Source organism: Typopeltis vanoorti, chromosome 7 (assembly GCF_054136105.1).
Source record: "Typopeltis vanoorti isolate ZY-2024b chromosome 7, IOZ_Tvanoo_1.0, whole genome shotgun sequence".
NCBI classification, from domain to species: Eukaryota; Metazoa; Arthropoda; class Arachnida; order Uropygi; family Thelyphonidae; genus Typopeltis; species Typopeltis vanoorti.
The window spans coordinates 34609037-34631726 of record NC_143555.1 but is presented as its reverse complement, the minus strand read 5'-3'; the positions used below and the strand labels follow the sequence as shown (position 1 = coordinate 34631726).

General features: G+C 35.1%; 1 protein-coding gene across 2 annotated transcripts in view; it reads right to left on the bottom strand.

Moving 5' to 3' along the window:
* Positions 1-22690, bottom strand: part of LOC150104576 (F-box only protein 7-like) — a 429110-nt gene that overhangs the window by 106043 nt on the left and 300377 nt on the right. For both annotated transcript variants that reach the window (XM_090395788.1, XM_090395787.1), the window contains exon 9: positions 4302-4345. In XM_090395788.1, the coding sequence (XP_090251914.1) occupies positions 4302-4345 (44 nt within the window). The remainder of the gene's footprint in view (positions 1-4301; positions 4346-22690) is intronic.

Below are 22690 nucleotides of genomic sequence, written 5' to 3'. Positions count from 1 at the left end.
GGCAAAAATTCGTCTTTGAGGAACTCAACCTGCCATGAGCGGAAGAGAAGAAGAAGAATGATATTTCATGTGGATTGACTGGGGATCTTCTTCAAATATTTGCTGATGATGCAAAGTTAGGTAAAATTGTCAGGAGTAGTGCTGATGTTAACTCTCTATTAACATCAGAAAATTTGATTATTTGAATAGGCTTTTAGCTTGGTCAAATGAGTGGGGGTTAGTCTTAATGTTAATAAATGCAAGGTATCACTTTGGGATGCAAAGATATAAGGCTACATACTGTACTAGAAGAGATGTACTTCAGGACGTAGATGAGATTCGGGATCTTGGAGTGATGGTGGACAATGGACTGAAGTTGCGAGGACACATCACAGGTGCTGCAAAGGCTGCTATGATAAAAAGTACGACATGTAGGGATAATGGAGGTGGTGCCTATATAAGGCACTGGTCAGAATACATACGGAATATTTTCTCAGATTTGTTGTTGAAAGTTTTTCACTTGGTTATACTATAAATTAAAGATACCAAGAAATTATATACTTGGTTTAATTCTTTATCCAAGTGTAAGCAAACAAAGTTTGTGCCTGAAGTATTTTCAGGACTGGGGCAACTCATGGTAAAGGTGGTATGACTTCATATCACTTGCCTTAGTCTGGCTCCCACTGAAGAGACCTCAATAAAGATCGAAACTTGCCTTGGTAGTGACCCTTCCCATAATGCATAGCATTATAAATGTCTGCAAGGAGATGTGCTTTGCATTATGGGATACTAAGGCAAGTGATGTGAAGTCATACCATCTTTACCGCGAGTTGTCCCAGTCCTGAAAATACTTCAGCGCAAACTTTTTTGCTTACACCTGGATAAAGGAATAAACCAAGTATATAATTTCTTGGTACCTTTAATTTATTGCTCAGATTTGATAACCTAGTTTTCAACGTGATGCAGAAACACTAAAAAGGCTCCAAAGATGAATAAGCAAAGTGATATCAGGACTTTGGAGTGTTGGTTATGAAGAACTATTGATAAAACATGGATTACAGAGGTTGGTGAATAACAGGAAAAGAGGAGATATGATAGAGACCTTCATGTTAGTTAAGGGATTCTATCAGATTAATACAGAAGAAACTAAAATAGTAGATGTTAAAATGGGAAGAACAAGAGGCCATCACTGCAAGTTGTATAATGATGTGGTGAAGAAGAGTATGAGGAGTAGATTTTTTAAGTGGAGAATTGTTACTGAGTGAAATGCATTGCCTGAGTGTGTGTGTGTTGTGAGTGCAGGTAGTGTAATAACTATAAAGCTCATTATGATAAAGTTATGGGTGAGTGGGCTTCCCACAATGAGTCTGTTGACTCCATTATTATTATTATCAAATAATAATAATAATCTTTATCTTTTAATTTGAACGTCCAGTTATGCATGAAATGCCTATGATACACCTATAGATGTATTACCTATAATATAAATCATCTATAATACACCTATAGATGTTGTTATGTCGTTACACCTACTATTTTCTTTCTTTATTATCTCAATATCCACTATTATCTATTCTATTGTCTAGCCTATCTTATTTCTATCTAGGGTTATTTCCTCTTCAGATACTGGCAAAATTTGTATTACGCTGTGCCAGCCAGTATCCTATAACAGAAAAGATTCTTGTTCATGGAAATAATCCTAGATCTTAAGGCATACACACATTATTTTACTCTTCATTACGATTATATAGATTTCTGGTACTTTGCAGTCATGACCTGTAATCTATTGTTATATAACTTCTAAATTCTCCCTGCTAAGGTTCTAATTTTATAAGTGGTAATTTGTCCTTACAATCAGGCATAATTCAGGCATATGTAATAAAACATGTTTATTGGGAAATCAAATATTTTACAGTTAAAAGGCAACATTTATTCAATGCTAAAGAAATCAGTACATGCTAAATAAAATCAGTTCACACTAAGTTAGTTCAAAATGCTATATCACATTGCATAACCTGTAATCTCTTTCCTCAAGTTATTTTTAAGCTACACATATACACATTCTTAAGGTTTTCAATTAAAAGCTCTCAGTAATACCTGTTTCAATCTCATTCAATAATATAACTGCCTCCAGACAATCTCTACTAAAGGTTACTAGTTATTTTCAAAAAAGGAATTCCTACTAAAATCCTCTATTAATTGTCTATACTTTATGCTTACACACATTTTTTCTTCCTCTAACAATGCTGAAGCATACAATGAAACAGTCTACATTGCCGATTCTGTTCCAGACAATATGTCGCGTCCATGTGGTCTGGTTACCTTCTGCTTATTCCGTCTGCATCTGGTGATGAGCTAACGCTGTCCTTGAATTCTGCTACTGGATATGAACGTATTTGCTGCCACGTCTTAGGGGACTTTCTCTGCTCTTTTCGATGGGACATCCAGCGATTGGCATGATTCTACAAGGTCGATAATTCACGAATAGCTCCACGTGGAATTTCTTAGGCATCTTCAGGAAAAGGCCCACTGTTCTATATCTCAACACCTACACATGTCTCTCACGAGCCACCAGTGAAAATCACCAAGTAGGAACCAGGAACAAGAGAGCAAGATATGGCGCATCTCCTTATTTTCTCTGTATCTTTTCTGCATGATACTCGTTATTTTATGCCTCCAAGTTGACCCTTTGCTCTCCCTTTGCTGTTAGGGTGCTGTCCTTGGAAAGTGTGCCTGCGTCACCTTCCATGTATGTTATTGCCCCTGGCATTATGCCGATCTGGGTGGCTAGCACGCGACCTTTGGACTGTTACTTAAAATTGTCTGGAGACTTACAATACACTGGATATCTTAATGAACTAAATATTTTCCTTACACAAATACTATATTATTATACAAATTCTCACTTTGATCTCTGGTTAAATAACAATAAGATCTTAGTAATTTACATACAAAGGAATATATACTTTCAAAAGTTTTCCCTATTTCAAGCTGAAGCAGGCATCTCCTTTAGTTGTCAGTTTTTGCATGTTAAATCCTGAATGAATAATTTCTTCTCAAAATTTTTCATTTTGAGAAGAAATTTCAGGTGATTATTGAACACAACTATAGGTGCAATCAAGAATACACCACTTACATTTATTTCAAGAATACAAATGCCTGGGATGGCATTTGTTTCAAGATGCTGTTTTATAATTAGTATCAGATGAATCACCTTTAAAATGATAGTAAGAGATAATCAGAACATAACACATTCTGATATCTCCATTATTTAACCTGTGTCATAGGCCTTTTGATACATCTGATAGTGGATCATCAGATGTCTCAAAGATATCAGATTATGAAAATTTTTCCACAGTTTTGGGGAGCTTTATTCACCCATGATGCAAAGACGTCATGGGAGCATAACGTATGAAAGTATGTAACATATGCAAATACGTTAATTTGGACATTCCTTTACAGTGATAGCCTCTGTTCAATTGTATGACAAACTCTCTCTCTCTCTCTCCTCCTATTAAGAGTACTTTAAGAATATTACTGCTTATTTATTGTGATATCTCCATTAGTGCTAAAGAACATCTATTTAGGATGGAAAGATATCACTTACCAAAAGAGGTGGATAAATATAAACTAAAGGGAAAAAGAGAGAGAGAGAGAGGGGGGGGGACCAGCTAGAAGATGGAAAGATCAGTGTAGCTAGAACAGGCAGATGCCTAATCCTTGAAGAGATGATCTCCATTAGCCATCCTCTTACATTACATTGTCTTAACCTGCTAGTCCTAATTTTTTTGTGTACTCTCCTTTCTGAAACTTTCCATATTTATTAAATTGCTCTATTTTACTATGTGTATTCTCTCTATCCTTGTTATCCTCGTCATCTTGTATAATTCTCTCTCTCTTTCTTTGTTATCTTCTATATTATAAATACTCATTAAATGGAAGCAATATATCTCTATACAGTTTTAGTTTAATCCCTCCCTCAGATATAGTTACCTCCTTTTCTTTTCTTGCTTTTTTTGCTTAGGATTATTTTCTTTACTGCTCTTTAATTTGCTGATTAACCTTTTAAATTTAATTTTAAATGAAATGCAGACAAAACATTATATTTGGTTGGTTGCTAAGGAGCATTTCTGTAGAGAACAATGAAGCGTACAACTTTTACTATATTTAAAAGGGTCACCAAAATAAATAATAATTAAACATAAAATAACTTTTCAAGGTTTTATACAGTAAATTTATCATACAGAAATCAATGAAGAAATATTACTGAATACAATTTATTTCTTATAATTTAATTTAAAGCAAAAAAATATTCTATTTACCAGTTTCCAATTGGGTTCTTCATCGGAATTTGGGATATCACCTACTGTATAATAAATATTTTCAACACACAAATATTTCTGAATTTCTGGCATATTAAATTAATATAATTGGATACTTTGTATTTTTAAAATTAAAATTTGCTTATACCTTATTAAAGTAGTAGATTAAAGATTTTGTTTCTTGATAAATCATTTTATTCTTGGTAAAGCAGAGGACCTGATAAGATTTTGTCACCTGCTTTAAGGGCATGTGCTAAGACCAACAATGTGATTGATCTGGTTATTTAAAAAAAATGCAACTGGATATGTCCCTAGAGATGGTGTCATTGCAATAAAGGTGATATCAACTGGAGGTATCAAACAATATGTCTGTTATATTTCTTCTTTTATAGTAGCATATATAGTAGAATAAAAAGAATAGAATAACAAGAAGGCTGTTCCATAGGACAGAGGTGAACAGAATAAAAGAAGATGAATAGAAGCGGGTTTGGTGTGTTTGCTGTTGCACAGTAAAGGGGTGCTGGGAAGCAGCTCTAGTATTATCTGGTGCAACAGAAAGTGGCAGAATGATGATTGCCAATTCACCGGAGCACTGACCATGGAAGTACCTGTAAAACAGACACGGTGCTGAAACACCGTGCCTGTGAGACAGAGGTTGAAGCGAGTCTGTAAGAGAGGGATCATCTATGAGCCTCTGTTCGTCTCTGAGTGGTGTCAAGGATTTTAAGGGAAGTTTTAGATGCACCATCCCAAACATGAGTAGTATTCTAAACATTGGTGGATTTTGCATTTGTATATAGTAAGAGTTGGTTGCGTGTAAAATAAGCTGTTAAATGAAAAAGAATGGCAAGTTTATTGGATGCTGAGGAAGCTCTGAAGTAATGTGTTTATGCCAGGCAAGACTGAGGTAAAAGTTAGTCCAAGCAAAGATCTTACCTTGTTTGGTGATTTTTGTATTACTAAGGGTAAGGATAGGTGAGCTCAGATATCTTTTGCATGAGAAAATGGAAGACTGTTTTGATGGCATTGAACATAACAAGACTGTCCTCATCCCATTGAAGAATAATATGTAGATCAATGTTAAGGTACTAGTTGTTGTTGATCTTGTAGACTGGGATGTCAGAGTACTGCATGGTTTGTCAAATGACTAGGATAAATAATTATTAGACAGAGTTAAGAAACAGGTTAAGAGAGCTAAGAGTAAGAGACAAATGTTTTCATCTAAATGATAGCACCAGTTCATTTGCTTCAACATAAAGACTTTCAAACAAGTGAGTTCCAAAAAGCACTAAGAGCTTTCTGTATACTCTGATGATGGATAGGATCCAATATTGCATGTTACACTACCTTGCAGCATAGACTTCATATCTATAATCCAACCCAGAATGTATAAGTTCATGGTAAAGATGAAGAAATAAAGATCGATCGCACCCTATTCAGTAGAGGATAGCATGTGAAGGAGATTCAGTGCTCTCTTGCACTTTTCCCTTAGTTGATGAATGAGCATGCAAGGAATATAAGCTTCCTGTCAAAGCTGAGTCCTAACAACTTGGCTCCTGTTGATACTGGAATAATTCTTTGTCCGATACTTAACTCAGGATATGGACAAAGAGTACATTTCGAGCAGAAATGTACAAAGACATTTTTTTTTGCTGATGCAAACCTGAACCCATTGCTAACAGCACACAAAGAGACAATCGATTGCTTGTTGAAGTTGTCTTTCAATTACCAAAGTCACAGTAAATTGCAAAGTCACCATCATACAACACTTCCTACAGTGATGGCAATCTATTGTATTCCTCTTTTTCATTTGATAAATCTTGAACTACACAAATCACCAAAACTTCCACCCCTTGATAATTCCAATCAATCATTTTTCAATAGCATTCTGATAACCTTGTTAATGTTAATACTAGTAAAAGCATGGTGTCCTATTTCCTGTATAAAAGAACCCTTTTCTTCCATTCTTACTTTTAACATCCAAATCTTTCAACATAAGATTTTGCTTCTTGGGATCACTCTACCCTTCAATTTTTTTGGCATAAACATATTACAATAATTGTCACGTCAGCATCAAAAAAAAAAAAAAAAAAAAAAAAAAAAAAAAAAAAAAAAAAAAATTTCCTCATTCAATTCAGTATTACTTCAGCTCTAAAGAGATATTAACTTATGAAATCACAAATCTGTCCAACCGTTGAATACTATTCTCAAAATTTCAAATTTCAGAGAATGTAAGAGTACAACTCCAAAATTTGTGCTGTCCCAAAAAGCTTTCTAGATATACTGATAGCATGAAGGAGAGCAATCAGATTCATTAATGTTGCATATCTCTCATCAAATGACTCCACTGTCTTTTGCATACACTGAATGTGTATGTGAAAGATATTGGAGAAATGCTTCTTTATTTTTTTAACAAATATTCCATTGTTACTATTCATCAGAGGTGACATCGATAATTCCCTCACTCTCTTCTAAACCTTTTAAACCACATAAAGTAGCTACATAATACTCTTATTTCATTCAACTTCAAATTCACATTAAATGTTTTTCTTCCTTTTCATCCATTCCTTTTGTTGCTGTCTTTTGGAACAGTGTTCAATCATGTATTTCCTAGACAGTACATTCTACAGGTCTTCAAATTCAATGTTAATATATATCTTTTTTTTTTTTTTTTTTTCATCTTTCTGCAAATTAGCAGTAAGGATGTACTACAGGATGAACAACATCTCATATATGAGATTACCATTCAAAACTTACTGAATATCATTGTTATTATTATTATTTTGGCAACCTCCATGGAGTCAACAGATTCATTGTGGAAGGCCCACTCAACCGGCAACATGTCTACCATAATGAACTATGAAGTTATTTACACTCCCTACATTCACATGCACTCTGGCAATGCATTCGGCTCACTAAAAATTTTCCATGTAAAAAAATCTACTTCTCACACCCTTCTTCACCACATGTTTATACAACTTCCAGGGATGGCCTCTCATTCTTCCCATCTTAACATCCACTCTTTTTATAATTCCTCCTAAATTAATTTGATAGAATCCGTTAAGTTATTTAACGGATTCTATCATATCTCATCTTTCCCTCCTATCCACCAACTTCTGTAATCCACATTCCCTCAAACATTCTTCCTAACCAACACTCCAGAGTCCCTGATATTACTTTGGTCATTATCACTTCTGTCCTGGATTGCTCGGGATCCAAACTGCAGTATAGGATGGGTACCAGTTATCATTCATCCTGAGTTACATGGCTAGTCAAGTTTCCCTTTAGTTAAAGGAGAACTAGATATAGCAACAATAATTTTTGTAACCTGCCTTATGTCTAGATTTTTACATTATGTTTTTTTTTTTTTATTTTTGAAAATATTTCTTTTCATACATATTATTTCTGGAAATTTTCCATGTTACTTAAATATAAAGAGCCAATAGGCTTCATTTCGGCAATATAAACATTATTTAAATTAAGGGGATATTAAATCCCACATTGTTTTAAAACTGAATAAGAAACTCAAAGATTGGAATCCGAGAGTTTCATGCCGAATATAGTAAACTATAAAAATATTTCGGCGATTACTAGCGTGAGCTAATGCAAGTAGTCCTAGTACGTAGTACAATACCGGGCAACTCGCAGCAAAGGTGGTAAAGTTCTGATTGCTATTCTTGGTATTTTCAATAATGTAAAAACACATTTCCTAGGAAATGCGTTTTTACACTACCCAGACCGGTTTCGTTTTACAAATGAAACCGGTCTGGGTAGTGACCTCCCGCCATAATGTAATAACAGCATACATTTCCTAGGAAATATGTTTTTACATTATGGAAAATACCAAGAATAGCGATCAGAACTTTACCACCTTTGCTGCGAGCTTCCCGGTATTGTACTACGTACTAGGACTACTTGCATTAGCTTATGCTAGTAATCGCTGATATTTTTATAGTTTACTATAGTTTACTATATTCGGCATGAAACTCTCGGATTCCAATCTTTAAGTTTCTTATTCAGTTTTAAAACAATGTGGGATTTAATATTCCCTTAATTTAAATAATGTTTATATCGCTGAAATGAAGCCTATTGGCTCTTTGCATTAACTCATGCTAGTAATCGCCTATATTTTTATAGTTTACTATATTTGGCATGAAACTCTCGGATTCCAATCTTTGAGTTTCTTATTCAGTTTCAAAACAATGTGGGATTTAATATCCCCTTAATTTAAATAATAATTTCCATGTTACTCATCTAAAATTGATATTAATATTTATGGCTATTTCACCTATTTTCTTAAGCAATATCCCTTGTTTACTGGCTTTTTTTACTTCAATTTATTTAAAACATTAATGATATTTTCCTGGACAGGAAAGAGCAGTGCACAACTGCTCAGATTAGCACAAGAGTGCAGTTTGTTCGCCAAGATGGTCGCTGACTTTCGATAGAAGATAGCACAATAATAAGAAGAAGAATGATATTTTAAAAACATAGACATGTTTGAGATCTTGGGCAAAGTCCACGATCTCCAAAGATGACACTCAGTCAAAACAGCTCACACCCCATAACTCCCACCTCTAATCTTCATTCATTATTAAATTAATAAATATTTTCATAGTCCATCCTTGATAATTCAGTTTTTAATTCACATATCTCTGTTTTTCTGCATTTTTAGTTCCCACATATTTCAATCTCCACATTTTCAGCCCCCCCACCATTCTTTCAGTTATATTTCAGTTCAGTTATATAATTTTTATCCTTATACTCCTGCTGCTTCTCCAAAAGAAGACATCCTTGAGCATTCTACAAAGGTATGTCAAAATTATTCCTTCTATATTCTTCATTTATCAATGTCTTTAAAATATCATTCATGTCTTAAATAAATGGGAGTAAAAAAAGCCCATGACGTAATATAAGGGGTACTCCTTAAGAAAGTAGGCGAAATAGCCATAAATATTAATATTAGATTCTTTTCATTGTCAACTGCATACTCTAAGCCCCCCCCCTTCCCACTTTATTTTTCATGTTTGGTTAGGAACCAATTTTGAGCACTGCAATGCAAACAATATAATAAAATTCAATAGCTTACTTTTATGAAAGATGAGCAAATTACCCACCATCCAGTAGTCCCCAATCTCAATTTTTATTTCGTGCCTTGGTTACTCTATTCCAGGGGCTTTTGACCTGGTTGTGGTCATAGGCGCATTCAAGATTGGGAAGAGAGTGGCAGGCACCAATATTTTTTTTCTATGAAAATTTATACTTGCTTATCATATCAAATGATAGCAATTAACAAATCAATTAACTATGAGAGTAGAATAAATACACATGTAACATTTATTATACAACCAAATTGCTAATGCTTCTGGCTGGTATCTCCACTTGGGCCTGGCTCCCACTGAAGAGACCTCAATAAAGGTCGAAACTAGTCTGGGTAGTGGCCCTTCCCTTAATGCATAACATTACACATATCCGCAAAGAGATGTGTTTTGCATTATGGGAGATACTGAGATAGGATTGATGTTAGCTTGCTCCACCTTTGCAAGGCGTTTCCCTGGTGTTGTACCACCTTACCCCAGTCCTGAAGATACTTTCAAGGCACAAACTCTGTTTGCTCACACTTGGATAAAGGATTAAACTAAATTTATTACAAATTAAACTATCATGCAATAAGCAAAAACATACATCTCCTTGAGGAGATGCTATGCATCTCCTCAAGGAGATGTATGTTCTTGCCTTTATTGCATAGCATCATACATCTCCTTGAGGAGATGTATGATGCTATGCAATAAAGGCAAGGGGCCACTACCCAGACCGGTTTCGCCCTTTATTGAGGTCTCATCAGTGGGAGCCAGGCTTAGAAATACCAAGGATAGCTTGGTATCTTTAATATATATTATACCCAAGGTAAAAAAAATTCTACAACACACACACACACACACACACACACACACACACACACACACACACACACACACACACACACACACACACATTATTATTATTATTAAGAGACACCTCCAGGAAGTCAAAGTCTAATTGAGGGAGGCCACATATACACGAACCAGCTATCATACTTATTCTTGAATTCATTCACACTGCTTGCACTCACAACATCCAATGACAGTTTATTCCAGTCATGCACCCACCCTATGAGAGAAAAGTCTAGAACTCACCCCCTTCTTAGCAGCACTCGTTCTCAGCTTCCAATGATGCCCTCTTGTCCTTCCCCCACCCTCCATAAATTGAAATCCTGTATGATATTTTCAGAAGTTTTGTAAGTCTCGATCATATCACCCTCTTTCTCCTGTTTGCTAGTGTCTGCAGTCCACAACTTCTCAATCTGTCTTCATAATCAGTATTCCACAATCCTGATATCATTTTTAACACTCTCCTTTGCACTCTCTACAATATATCAGAATCACAACAGAAACCAGGAGACCAGACCTGTGCACAATAGTCCAAGCGAGATCTTATCAAGGCCTTGTAAAGGGGCAAAATGACATACTTATATTCTATATATATATATATATATCATCATCATCATGCATATCAAGGATTTAGGCCTAGCGTGGCCTGTTCTGGACTTAGAAGTCATCGTGGAATCTTTTAAGAGGACATCCTGGTTTTCTTTTTCCTAATGGCTTGTACTTTAAGGCTTGTTTTGGTAATCTTTCTATTTTCATTCTTTGAATGTATTTATTCCATTTATGTTTATATTTTTTAATTTTTTTGTATTACTGAATCTTGGTTTAATTCTTTCATAAATTCTTCATTTCTTTTGGGATCTATATATATATAAAGATTGATTTACTCAGTTGTTGTACATTTTTATAAAAAGATTGAATGAATAAAACTGAGAGAAAAGAAAACAAAGTTTATTAGTACTACACAACTAATTTCAGCTTATATCAGCATTCGTCAGGTAAACATTTAAAAAAAATAACCATTAATAAACATGGAGGAAATAACTGTAAACAACACTGAAAATTAGCGTATATATATTTCAACGTTGAAACATTGAAGTCTGTGCATTCAAAATTGTTCCCTCGTTGCCTTCATTGTTGGGTGTATGCATGCGTATAGCATCTCGTGAACACCTGTATTTGACCACAGCACGTCTAAAAAGTTGTCTTTTGGAATCACCAAAATGACACCAGGATATTTAAGATTGATTCTATTATCTTCCTTTCTACTTCATCATGGCAATGGAAAATGTTATTAGACTTGTCCCATAGGACTGTATGGCTTGGGTTTTCTTCATTAGAATTGGCCAAGAAGAGAACATGACCAGACAAAGCTCTGGCTCATGTTATCTTGTAAGCAACGTCTCTCTTGTGCTCTTGAATGTGTAACTCGATTGACTTCTCTGTTTGATCAAAGTAAGGTATATCACAGTTGCACCAGATCCGGAAAACAGGATAATTAAAAGGATATTTAAGATTATGATGTCTAGGTTTCGGATGGCTCACTAAGGAGCGGATTTTAGGAAGAGGAGTAAATAAAGTTCTTATGTTGTATTTTCTAAGAACCTTGGCTAAATTGGGTGAAACATAGAGCTTATGTATGGAATAGAAATATTACCATCTATAAACAGAATAACACTTTTACACTATTGGTCTCTTCATTATGGCGACCGGAAGGAATCAATAGGAATTTATCAGTAGTTTTTGAGAATAACCATTTAGTTGAAAAGTAGACTTGAGAAAATTGATTTCTTTATTAAGCTCTATCTCATCATCAAGAAGAGAGCGAGCACAATGTCCTAGAGTAGAAATGATTCCAAACTTCTGAGGAGGATAATGATGGGAATGACCATGAAGATATCTGTTAGTGTGTGTAAATTTTTGTAAATCGAGATTGATTTTCTGAGGAACGAGTCAGTTTGACGACCAAAAAAAGGAAGAGAACCATTAGCTTCAAACTCAGCCGTGAATTTTATGTTTTGGTGTTGACTATTTAGATGTTCAAGGAAGTTTTGGAGAGATTCATGGCTCCATGGTTCCAGATCAGGAAAATGTTATCAATATATCTTTTCCAAATTCTTGGTTTTAAAGGATAGGAAGAGATGGCTTTAACTTCCAGATCGTCTATATAGATGTTGGCAAGTACAGGAGACAACGGATTACCCTGCAAGACTATGATTCTGTTTATAGATGGTATCCTGAAATTTGAAGTATCCTGAGTTGATGCAATGAGTAAGTAAGGCCATGACCTTTTTAGATAATTTATTGTTGAGTAGAACAAGGCCTTTGTCTGTAGGAACATTGGCAAATAAGGAAACTATATCAAATCTTGGCATGATTTCATCTTCATTAATAATGATATCTTTTATGCATGATACGAAATCCAGGGAGTTTTTAATAAAGGACGATGACTTATAGGAAAAACATTTGAGAGATTTTGTCAGATATTTGGAAAGGTTGTATGTTGGAAAGTCAATTCCTTCTACAATAGGTCAAAGAGGGGTATTTACCTTGTGAATTTTAGGAAGTCCATATAATCATGGTATAAGTGGATGGAGAGAACGAAGAGAAAGGTGAATGTTTCTAGGTAGTTCAGAGGTAGTTCTCGGTAAATTATTGGTCCAGTTGTTGAATTTGCGAAGTGAAACGGAATTGAGTAAGTGTCACTCCGTAAAATTCCATCATTTTATTTTGATATTCATCGATGTTAAGAAAAAATTTGGCATTGCCTATATCTGGGGGAAGAATAATTATATTTTTGTTGTTTTGTAACTTCTTAGGAGCACGTCGTTCAGATGAAGAGATATTGTCTGTGTGGGGGGGTGGCATTTTTGATGATGAAAATGGATTCAATGCAGAGTAGGTTTGCCTCTTGGGTAGGAAGAAAGGCAGTAGCTTTTTCTATCTTAGTAAGTAATAATTCTTTTGGAATAGATCTAGGAGATAAAACAAAATTTAGGCCTTTACTGAGGATACTTTTCTCTGCATCGGAATAATTATAAGTTGATTTGTTAATCACAACTTTGTCAGGATGGAGTTGTGGTTTCAAAGAAGTCACATTACTTTGTGCTTTTTTAAGGGCTTTGAATTTTTTAATAAGTTTCAATTAATTGTCATTTTGAATTTTTGCGGCTTGAGATTCACTTCTCACTTTAATAAGATTCCAACTGTCACTGCCTAGAGAATGTTCAATTTCCTGAGATAAGAGGGTATTTTTACTAAATAAAAAAGCAAGAGTGCATTTAGTATCAAATATCCTCTCAAAAAGAGAAGGTCTAACTTTGCTGTATGATAAATCCTTTTAGCTTGTTCTGTTTTAATGTTTTCTTTAAAGGAGTTAAACTTAGGAAACATGGCATGGAATTTACAGCGCTTGAGAAACACTAACTTGTTGATGTTCAGGCCTATCCTCTTCAATGTTTTCTGGAAATCCATTATATCATTATGAGAAGCTTCGTCATAAGGACGAGAGATGTATGAAGTTTGAAAGACTAGAACCGAGAGAAAGGAAAACAAAGTTTATTAGTACTACACAGCTAGTTTCAGCTTATATCAGCCTTCATCAGGCACACATTAAAAGAGAAATAGCCAGCAAAAACATGGAGGAAATAACTGTAAACAACACAGAAAATTATTATATATATACATTCATTTATATATTTCAATGTTGAAACTTTGAAGTCTGCGCATTCAAAATTGTTCCCTCACTGGCTTCATTGTTGGGCGTATGCATGCATATAGCATCTCATGAACACCAGTATTTGACCACAGCACAATGACAGTCTGAAAGGTTGTAACTCAGGTTGTTGTTGAGATGTAGGGGGTTGAGAATGATTTCCTTTGATTCTATTATCTTCCTTTCTACTTCATCATGGCAACGGAAAATGTTATTAGACTTGTCCCATAGGACTGTATGGCTAGGGTTTTCTTCATTAGAATTGGCTGAGAATAGAACATGACTAGAGAAAGCACTGGCTCACGTTCTCTTGTAAGTGATATCTCTTGTGCTCCTGAATGTGTAACTCGATTGACTTCTCTGTATGGCAAAAGTAAGGTATGTTACAGTTGCACCAGATCTGCTAAAAAAAAAAAAAAAACAGGATATTTAAGATTATGATGTCTAGGTTTTGGATGGCTCACTAGGGAGGAGATTTTACTTCTCTTCCTAAAATCTGCTCACTAGCGAGCAATCCGAAACCTAGACATCATAATCTTAAATATCCTGGTTTTTAGCAGATCTGTTGCAACTGTGACATACCTTACTTTTGCCAAACAGAGAACTCAATCAAGTTACACATTCAGGAGCACAAGAGAGAGACGTCACTTACAAGGGAATGCAAGCCAGTGCTTTGTCTAGTCATGTTCTATTCTTAGGCAATTCTAATGAAGAAAAGCCTAACTATACAGTCCTATGGGACAAGTCTAATAACATTTTCCATTGCCATGATGAAGTAGAAAGGAAGATAATAGAATCAAAGGAAATCATTCTCAACCCCTACATCTCAACAACCTGAGTTACAACCTTTCAGACAGTCATTGTGCTGTGATCAAATACTGGTGTTCAAGAGATGCTATATGCATGGATATGCCCAACAATGAAACAATTTTTGAATGCGCAGACTTGAATGTTTCAACGTGGAAATATATATATATATATATACACACTAATTTTCCGTGTTGTTTACAGTTATTCCCTCGATGTTTTTTACTGGTTATTTCTTTTTTAATGTGCACCTGATGAAGGCTGATACAAGCTGAAACTAGTTGTGTTGTGCTAATAAACTTTGTATTCTTTTCTATCGGTTCTAGTCATTCAATCTTTTTATAAAAATGTACAACAACCGAGTAAATCACCTTCATACATCTCTAGTCCTTATGAAGAGGCTTCTCATAATAATATAAGGAATTTCCAGAAAACAACGAAGAGGATAGGCCTGAACATCAACAAGTTAGTGTTTCTCAAGTACTGTAAATTTCATGCCGTGTTTCCTAAGTTTATCTGCTTTAAAGAAAACATTAAACGGAATGAACTAAAAGGACTAATGATAGAGCAAAGTTAGAACTTCTCGACAAGAGGATATTTGATACAAAACACACTCTTGCTTTTTTATTTAGTAAAAATACCATGTTATCTCAGGAAATTGAACAATCTCTAGGCAGTGACAATTGGAATCTTATTAAAGTGAGAAGTGAATCTCAAGCCGCCAAAATTCAAAATGACAATAAATTGAAACTTATTAAAAAATTCGAAGCCCTTAAAAAAACACAAAGTAATTTGACTTCTTTGAAACCACAACTCCATCCTGACAAAGTTATGATTAACAAATCAACTTATAATCTTTCCGATGCAGAGAAAAGTATCCTCAGTAAAGGCCTAAATTTTGTTTTATCTCCCAGATCTATTCCGAAAGAATTATTACTTACTAAGATAGAAAAAGCTACTGCCTTTCTTCCTATCCAAGAGGTAAACCTACTCCGCATTGGATCCATTTTCATCAACAATAACACCAAACTCGCTACAGACAATATCTCTTCATCAGAATGATGGCTCTTAAGAAGTTACAAAACAACAAAAATATAATTATTCTTCCCGCGGATAAAAGCAACGGCAAAATTGTTCTTAACATTGATGAATATCAAAATAAATTGATGGAAATGTTATGGAGCGACACTTACTCGATCCTCAAGAGAGATCACACTCGTGAACTCTACAACTGAACTAACAATTTACTCTGAACTACTAGAAAAATTTGCCTTTTCATTCTGTCCATCCGCTTATACCATGATTATATGGACTTCCTAAAATTTACAAGGTAAATATCCCACTTCGACCTATTGTAGAAGGAAATGATTCTCCAACATACAACTTTTCCAAATATCTGGCAAAATCTCTCAAATGTTTTTCCTGTAAGTCATTGTCCTTTATTAAAAACTCCCTGTATTTCGTACCATGTATAAAAGATATCATTATTAAGGAAGATGAAATCATGCCAAGATTTGATATAGTTTCCTTATTCACCAATGTTCCTACAGACAAAGGCCTTGTTCTACTCAACAATAAATTATCTAAAAAGGTCATGGCTTTACTTACTCATTGCATCAACTCAGGATACTTCAAATTTCAGGATACCATCTATAAACATAATCATGGTCTTGTAATGGGTAATCCATTGTCTCCTGTACTTGCTAACATCTATCAGAAGATCTGGAAGTTAAAGCCATATCTTCCTATCCTTTAAAACCAAGGATTTGGAAAAGATATATTGACAACATTTTCCTGATTTGGAGTCATGGCTGTGAATCTCTCCTAAACTTCCTTGAACATCTAAATAGTCAACACCAAAACATAAAATTCATGGCTGAGTTTGAAGCTAATGGTTCTCTTCCTTTTTTGGATGTCAAACTGATCCATTCCTCAGAAAAACTTAAAATCTCGATTTATAAAAATTTACACGCACTAACAGATATCTTCATGGTCATTCCCATCATTATCCTCCTCAGAAGTTTGAAATCATTTCTACTCTAGGACATTGTGCTCTCTCTCTCTCTCTCCTTGATGATGAGACAGAACTAAATAAAGAACTCAATTTTCTCAAGTATACTTTCCAACTAAATGGTTATTCTCAAAAGACTACTGATAAATTCCTATTGAATCCTCCCGGTCGCCATAATGAAGAGACCAATAGTGTAAAAGGTAATATTTCTATTTCATACATAAGCTCCATCTCACTCAAATTAGCCAAAGTTCTCAGAAAATACAACTTTATTTACTCCTCTTCCTAAAATCCTACCCGTAAGTGAGTCATCATAATCTTAAATATCCTGATGTTTACCAGATCTGGTGCAACTGTTACATACCTTACTTTGGCCAAACGGAGAAGTCAATCAAGTAATGTATTGAGGAGCAAAGAGAGACATCACTTACAAGAGAACATGAGCGAGTGCTCTGTCTAGTCATGTCATGTTCTATTCTCGGGCAATTCTAATGAAGAAAAGCCTAACTATATAGTCCTATGGGACAAGTCTAATAACATTTTCCATTGCCATGATGAAGTAGAAAGGAAGATAATAGAATCAAAGGAAATCATTCTCAACCCCCTATATCTCAACAACAACCTGATTTACAATCTTTCAGACTGTCATTGTGCTGTGGTTAAATACTGGCTTTCACGAGATGCTATACGCATGCATACGCTCAACAATGAAGCCAACGAGGGAACAATTCTGAATGCGCAGGCTTCAGCGTTTCAATGTTGAAATATATACACACTAGTTTTCCGTGTTGTTTACAGTTATTTCCTCCATGTTTTTTACTGGTTATTTCTTTTTTAATGTGCACCTGAGGAAGCCTGATACAAGCTGAAACTAGTTGTGTATTACTAATAAACTTTGTTTTCTTTTATCTCGGTTGTAGTCATTCAATCTTTTTATAAAAATATATACACATATATTTTTATATAAGTAATGATCAAAAGAATAGTAGTAGTATGACAGTTGTGAAGATTGAATAGTTGGCCATAATGAGGGAAACAGCATTATTACATGGAGTGATACACAAGATGAAGCATGAACTAGAGCTACTGCAGAAATATCTGTCATATGGGTACAGTGAGAACAGAAAGAAAGAAGGCAAGAAAAGAGAAATGAATGCTTGTTTGAGAGAGTAGAAAAAATTATGGAGAGAATTTTGTATGGTGAGTCTATCAGAATAGGTGTGCTTGGTGAGAGAGTGACAAAATAGTGTTTCCTGGGTGGAAAATTTAATGATTTGAAAAGAGACAAATTTAATGATTTGAAAGGAGACAAGTACGGTATGAGAGAGGAGCAGACAGATTTATTGAAAATAGCAAACGAAAAGAGTGAGATAGTTAAGATGGTGAGTCCACTGACATGGTGAGACAGAGTTGAGTAGAGAAGGAAGGCCATAATAGCAAATGAATTATTCAGGAGGAATGATGTGGAGTTTGTGGATATGTGGAGTGAGTTTAACAGAGGACTAATACAAGATAGATGGTTTACATCTGAATGGATCTAGTGTCTGTTGTTGATTGAAGTTAAATTGGACGGATGTGCAAAATCAGTGAAAGTAGAGTTTTTTTTTGGGGGGGGGGGAGGAGCTGAGCACGTACATAAATACTAGTGGGGCAGATGAATGTAAGAATGTGCAGAAACTGCTTAAATTAGTATCACTGGTAGCAAACCAGAAGGAGACAGTGTAAAGTATAAGGTGGTGGGCCTAAGAGGCTACTGCAGTTGATGCAAATTAATGCCACGAGTATTCGGAACAAGGAAGAGGAGTTTCTTCTGGCATTGGTTAGCTAATCTTGGCCAAAGGTTATTGGCTATTAGTGAGATATGGCTGAAAGAAGATAATCTAGTGAGTAGGATTGAATGTGAAAAGTATAGTATTTTCAAGGAGGATAGAGAGAAAAGAATAGAGGAGAATTTATTGATGTTAGCTGATGAACTGCAACTAAAGACAGGAGTTCAACTGCAGGTAACCAGTGAAAACAGCACATCTGAGGCCATTGTCACCAACTAGTGAGAGTGATCATATGGTCTTGACCTGGGACGTGGCTAGATGTGTGGAATTTTCAGTTAAGAGGGAAGGGTTGGGGAATTACAGGGCTGGTAAGTACAACAAACTTAGGAGACCAATTGGAGTGGTGCCATGGCATGAGAAACTGCAATGGCTGGATGTTGATAGTGCACAGGAAACAGTAAAGGAGTGTTTGAGGGAAGTAATAGCAGACTACATACCAGAGCCAGGAGTATAAATCAATGGGGGGGGGAGTAAATGGATGAATACCATTGTTAAGTAGGAGCTGCAAAAAAAAAAAGAAAAATTTGTGGAGGGAATTCAATGAGAAAGGTGACCAGCAAGCATAAGAGTAGTACAAAGAACAGGTCAGAAGTGTAACCAGTATGGTAAGAAAGGCAAAATCAGAGTATGACAGAAAATAATCCCAGTTCATTTGGTATGTTGCAAGTAAAAGGAAAAATGATTATAGAAGAATAATTTTAATGAATGTCAATAGTAGGGAGGTAACAGAATCAGATGAAATAGTTGAATTACTTAGTGAACACTTTGCAAGAGTATATCATCGAGGTGCAGAACTTTAGTAAGAAGAGAGCCAATGGCTTATATGGAAATAGATGTAAATGAACTAGAGGTGCAGGATATTACAGAACCTTGATGTGAATACAGCTATGGAATTAGATGGTATACCATCTAATTTGTAATGCAGTGACAGCTGCATTGGGTGGAGGTAATGAGTTTGCAGTGATACTGTTGGACTTTGTAAAGGCATTTCACTGGATACCACATGAAATTCTAATCAGTAAACTGCAGCGCACTAGGATGGATAAAGCTGGTGAAGTGGATAAGTGTTTGGTTGATGGAAAGATACCAGAGAGTAGTTTATTCAGGAATAGAGTCCAGCAGAAGGCCTATGACTAGTAGCATGCCAGCAGGCTCTGCTCTTGGGCCATTACTATTTAATTTGAAAATTAAAAATATAGGAAAGGATCTGAGAGGAACTGAATTGTTATCTGATGAAGCAAAATTAGATAGAGCAATAGTCAATAAAGGTTATGTTAAAATTTTACTGGATGATTTAGAGAGACTGGCAGTGTGGGCAAAGAAGAATGGATATCAGTTTAATGTGACAAAAGTGTAAGGAAGCTGTATTACTTATTTTATACTTATTTATTTTATCTTTATTTTATATTATTTAATGTAATCCAATATAACAGATTTAAGACAACTAAAAGTCACATAAAGGAAAGTTTTACAAAGCAATTTTTAATTTTTCAACCCAGTTCATAGCTTCTGTCGTAACATTAGTGTATCTCGTATAGTCCCCTCAAAAGCACGTATCGGGCAGTCCAGTAAAATATGGTCAATAGTTTGAGAGTGATAACCACAGTCACAAGTAGGAGAGTTGGTCAATTTCCATTTATGTAGATGACTAATTCTAATGTGGTTTAAGGTTGTCCAAAGATGACATGGTAGTCCAAATCCAGGTAGTTTAGATGTAGGGTTCGATATAGCTAATCTGGGATTGTTATCATGTTGGAGTCATTCATCGTTCCATATATCAGTCAAGTTGATAGATTCATCTATTAATTCCTTTGCTGTTCTCCAAACTATTCAAGTTCAATAATGGATCTCTGAAGAAGACAATAGGCTTCAAATTAGCCTGATGGTTATTAAGATGGAAGGTAGACACTTAAGTTTTTGATAGGTTTTGGGTTTAGATACAACTATTTGAAACATGAGTCCAGAATTTTCAAATCATTTGTAATTATTTTTTTCAGTACCATTAAACTTAGTGCTTTGTGTGATTATTGCAAGGTCATATACATAAGCAAATTTTATTTAACTGGTCTGAGGGAGATCCAGTAGCAGCTCTTCCATAAGGACTGCAGGGCAGCATTGAATGCAGTCCTTACGGACGAGCCGCCACTGGGAAGATTATATGAATTGAACAACAACGGTGATAGTACAGAGACTTGAGGGAGTCCATTATTAAGCTTGTGTGGTCGACTTTTTGAATTACTTGCAAATACTTGTATCTATCTGTTATTAAGCATATTGTTGGCAAATCTACATGGACAATAATCTTCAGAAATTTAAATAGCAGGCCATTTCTCCATACTTTGTCATATGATAATGTTAAGTCTATGAACACAGCAATATATTTCAGATGTTTCTCAAAACCATTCTCAATCATTGATGTAAGAACCAGTACTTGTTCACACCATCCTCTTCCTGTTCTGAAGCCTGCTTGCTCAGGGGATATTAGGTTGTTTATGATGGGAGATATTCTGTTGTATATAATCCTTTCCATAAGTTCAAAAGTAACACTCATAAAGGTCGGTAGCTAGCTCCTAATGATGGATCTTTACCTGGTTTTAGAATGGTTATTATTTTTGTTCTTCTAAAGAGAGAGAGAGATTCTTCTAAAGATTTCCTGAAACTAAGATGTTATTATATAGGTTAGTTGATCATTTTATGACATTCTTGATGCAATTTATAAGAAATTCTGGAAAAATTCAACATCTTCAATTTCAACAGTTGTGTGTTGAAAAGACATCAACACATAACTGCTGAAATTGAAGACATCCTTAACACCAAACCCTACCCTATCTAGACCATTTACCATTGAAGATGTAAATGAGGCTATCAAAATACTTACAAATGGCAAAAATAAGTTGCTGGACAAGATGGAATTTTTCAAGAATTTCTTAAAAATTGTGGTAAGAATATCTTAAAATAGTTAACTAACCTATTATTGATGTTGAAGAGAAAACAAAATATAGTTGCAATCTCTTCGACATCAATAAATTGCTGTCTCTTGGATGCTGTTGCTAGGATCCAACCTCCGTAACAAGGACTGTGCTTGTCTACTTGAATGTGTAAAATTGATATTTTCAACTGTCTCAATCCATTTCTTTCTCCTTGCATTATCCAAGGAGTGCAGGAGATGCTTAGCTACTGTCTGATCTTCTTTTTCTATATATTTGTGATAGAGGTTGTTGCTATCACTATTCCAACCTAGAATATATTCTTTCCTGTAACCCTCTAGTGATAGAGGTTAAAGGAAAGAATTTCTCTTTGCAGTTCTTTTAATCACTCCTATAAATGTGCCGTAATTGCTAGGTATAGGTTTTATCCACCTAATATTGGCATCTACTTATTCAGCAAAGTTTTTCCAGTCTGCCTTATTGAAGTTCCGTCAGGATTTGGGGCAGATAATGTAAGTGGCATATGAATTCCTAAGGAATATAAGATTGGCCTGTTCTGACTACTTGTGAAAGGCCCAAGAACTTTTCTATTTATGCTGATACTTGGATGATGATGATCCTTGATTACAAAGCAAAGATCTGCAGTGTATCCTCTATGCCATCCAGCTGAAAAAAAGGTAGAGGTATCTTTAATATCATATATTAAGTTAAGGACCTGGTCTTCCATCCATTCAATCTGCTTTTCACTGTTACTATCATTTTCATTCTAACCCCAAAAATTGTGATAGCTAATGAAATCTCTCAGTATCACACATGGATGTTGTAGTGGTATAACTACACTGATGGAAATGTACTCAATTAATGCAGTGCTAGTATTCCACATATCTTTTCTGATCTCTCTCTCTCTCTTTCTTTCTACAAGTTTGTTCAGTTCAGTTTTTTATTCACAGATTCTTGTTTTCTTAATAGTGTTTTTAGTGAGAACCTTGTCTTTTTCCTTAAGTATTTGCTAATGATCAGTTTTCTTGAGGCTTCATTTCCAGTTGGCTTTTCCAGTTGGTGCAGAGTTCACAAGCAGGTGCCTGTTTTTACAGAAATTGTCTAGACACTAGCAATTTACATTTGATACAAGCAGGCAAACCCTAATATTGGGTATGTCAACATTGGCTCTGA